Source organism: Brachyistius frenatus, unplaced genomic scaffold (assembly GCF_029030835.1).
Source record: "Brachyistius frenatus isolate BFR_SWC_R1_liver_20210118 unplaced genomic scaffold, ASM2903083v1 Contig_210, whole genome shotgun sequence".
NCBI lineage: Eukaryota > Metazoa > Chordata > Actinopteri > Embiotocidae > Brachyistius > Brachyistius frenatus.
Genome location: NW_027210809.1, coordinates 460001 through 462500, shown reverse-complemented (window position 1 = coordinate 462500; position 2500 = coordinate 460001). Strand labels below are relative to the sequence as shown.

The 2500-nt window shown below is 52.0% G+C and overlaps 1 protein-coding gene across 1 annotated transcript in view; it reads right to left on the bottom strand.

Annotated features, from left to right (window-relative positions):
- The window catches only part of LOC138633150 (thyrotropin-releasing hormone-degrading ectoenzyme-like), a 107959-nt gene that overhangs the window by 104924 nt on the left and 535 nt on the right, over nt 1-2500 (bottom strand). Inside the window, exon 1 of the mRNA XM_069719226.1 lies at nt 1732-2500. This exon is cut by the window's right edge and continues 535 nt beyond it. Coding sequence (XP_069575327.1) covers nt 1732-2232 — 501 coding nt within the window. The 5' untranslated portion in view covers nt 2233-2500. The remainder of the gene's footprint in view (nt 1-1731) is intronic.

Genomic DNA, 2500 nt, shown 5'->3' with positions numbered 1-2500 from the left:
TTTCTGAAATGAAAAGTGTGTAAAGGAACCGAACTGAAACCATCGGCTGCCCGGAGGCTCTGAAATACGTCCAGGAACTAAAAGTTTCTAGAAAACAGTAAACAGGATTCGTGGTGAAAACCAGCCAGCAGGTTTCCAACTCCAGTTTATAATGAATTCATTTCATCATATTCCTTAAGACTCGGAGAATAAAGCTCTCCTTTCACAACTTTTTTTTTTTCTTCCCTCTTGTACCAGCTGCGTCTATTTTTATCCACATTTTTCTTTTTGCCGTTTGGCCGTTCCTCCGTCGTGATGATTTTTCTTTTCACGAAGCATTAGCTGTGAGGAGACCTGAGGACTCAGAAACAACACCTCGCAATTCACAGCGCTGCTCAGACGCCAAAAAAACACAAAGCACGAGAGGCTGCGGGGCTTTTTAATTGGCTTCTGCTCCAAATTAGAGGGATTTCTGCCTCTCTCACGTTAGCCCGAGCTGACCGCGGCCCGAAAAAAGAATCGCAGGCGTTTTCCTTCTCTGGGGCGTCCTCTCACCACGCGCTGCTCGTCTCGGACAAATCGGGCTGAAACAGCAACTTTGACGGTTAATTAGCCTCGTTAAGGAAATCTCTGAGGCCGGATCTGGAAATAAACATTCTTTGTTAGAGAGCACGTCGGTTCGGATGCAGAAACCAGGAGCTTCGTCTGGGAAACGTCTGATTGCACCTGTCGCCGGGGCTGAGGGGGAAGTGGGCGGGGCTTAGAGCGTCAGACGATACAAATATGATCGTTATAGACGCAAGTTTGAACTGTTTTTGACTCCTAGCTTTCTCTTGACCTGAGAATCACCACGTTTATGGTGTCCAACAACCTGCGACCACGCTGGCGCTCGTTTTACTGGAAGATATTGACGGTTTCTGGAGGACATTTCTGTCTCCAAGCCAACATTTTCTATCCGTTCAACAAGAAATGGAAACTCCTTAAATTCATGTTGTCAAGAGGAATGAAACCTGTTTAGATTTTAAAGCACCAAAAAAAATAAAATCACCTTTCCGGTAGCGTTACCCTTCAACTTTAGGTCGAGGTCATAAAACCGACATTTGTACCGAATTCAAGTGAATTCGAATCGCAGACGTCGGCATGATTTCCTCGGCGAGTGTTTTTGCGTCAAGTTCGAATTTGGAGAACGAACACCCGACTTTTAAAAACGTTTAGAAGGAACCAGACCAAAGCTTCAAGTACCGCCTGTTTCACAACCGTGGATTTAAACTGCGACCCTTCTGGTGACTTCCTGAAACTAAGAACTGCTGAATCAGCAGTATGTCGTTGCGGTACCGAGACCCGACCCAGAACTGAAGACCCGTCACATCACCGCGCGGTTCTGAGGCAGATTTGTGAACATGACGTTGTTCTTAACTTACGGAGCAAATTACAGAATCACAAAGAGGTCAAAACCAGGACCTTTTCCTTTGGTGTTGGTGTTTTGAGGTTCAGACTGTTTTGGACCGGGTCTTATTATTCTCGGGTCTACTTGGGTCGGGTCGATCTGTTCTCTCAGATCTCTCTCTTTTGTTTTGGGTGCGATTTTCTTTGGATCGGCTCCAAAACTTTGGACCTGAGAAAACCTCCAGTTTCCCAACCGGACTCTCCTCCGGCCTTCGGAGGGTCACGGTACATAAAAAACAAAACAAAGAAAGACATTTTTTACCAGATTCCTCCGACACAGATTTGCGTCCATTCGGGCCAGCGTACCTCGAGGCGGTCGGCGTGCAGCACGATGAACCGCGTGGCGTTGACGCACTCCAGCTCGATGCTGACGTCTCCGGAGAAGGTGAAGTTGTCCATGCAGACGGCGATCCGCAGGTCGTAGTGCCGCGGCCTCACCGAGCCCGGCAGCCGCGGGTTTCTCCACGGCTGGACCGCCTCCTCGTCCCCCCGGTCGCCCGTCCTCTCGCCTCTGCTGCCGTTCAACTTGGCCGACCCCCCGGGCCCCCGGGAGCCCGCCTCGCCGCCCGCCGCCGCCCCGTCGCCGTCCCGTCCTCCGCACTCCTCGAAGCGGACGCTGAGCACCACGGCGACCGCCGTCACGACGATGAGTGTGAGGATGGACAGGGCGAAGCCCAACACCAGGCGCTTGTGCACCGTGATGTGGCGCTCGGTGGTGCGAGGCCGGACCGCCACCGACTCGGCCCACTGGTCCGACAGGCCGCGGCCGTTCCTCATGGCGCCCGGGCTGCTGTCGTTCAGGCCCATGTTGAGCCCGAAGCGTTTCTACGCCGGAGGAATGATCTCAGAGTCCAGGTTGAGGAAAACATTCATCGGTTTGTTTCTTTAACGTCCGTTTTGTTCTGATCCGTCCGAAAAGGTTCCAGTTCTGTCGAACCTTTCGGTCGGAAGCTGCTCGAACTCCGGCGGTTATATCGCTGACATCCCGACCTTTGACCTCGCCGCGTAACGTCCTTCAGCTCCGGCTCGGGGTGGAAAAAAACCGAAACCCGTCTCGCATTTCGGAGCGACAACA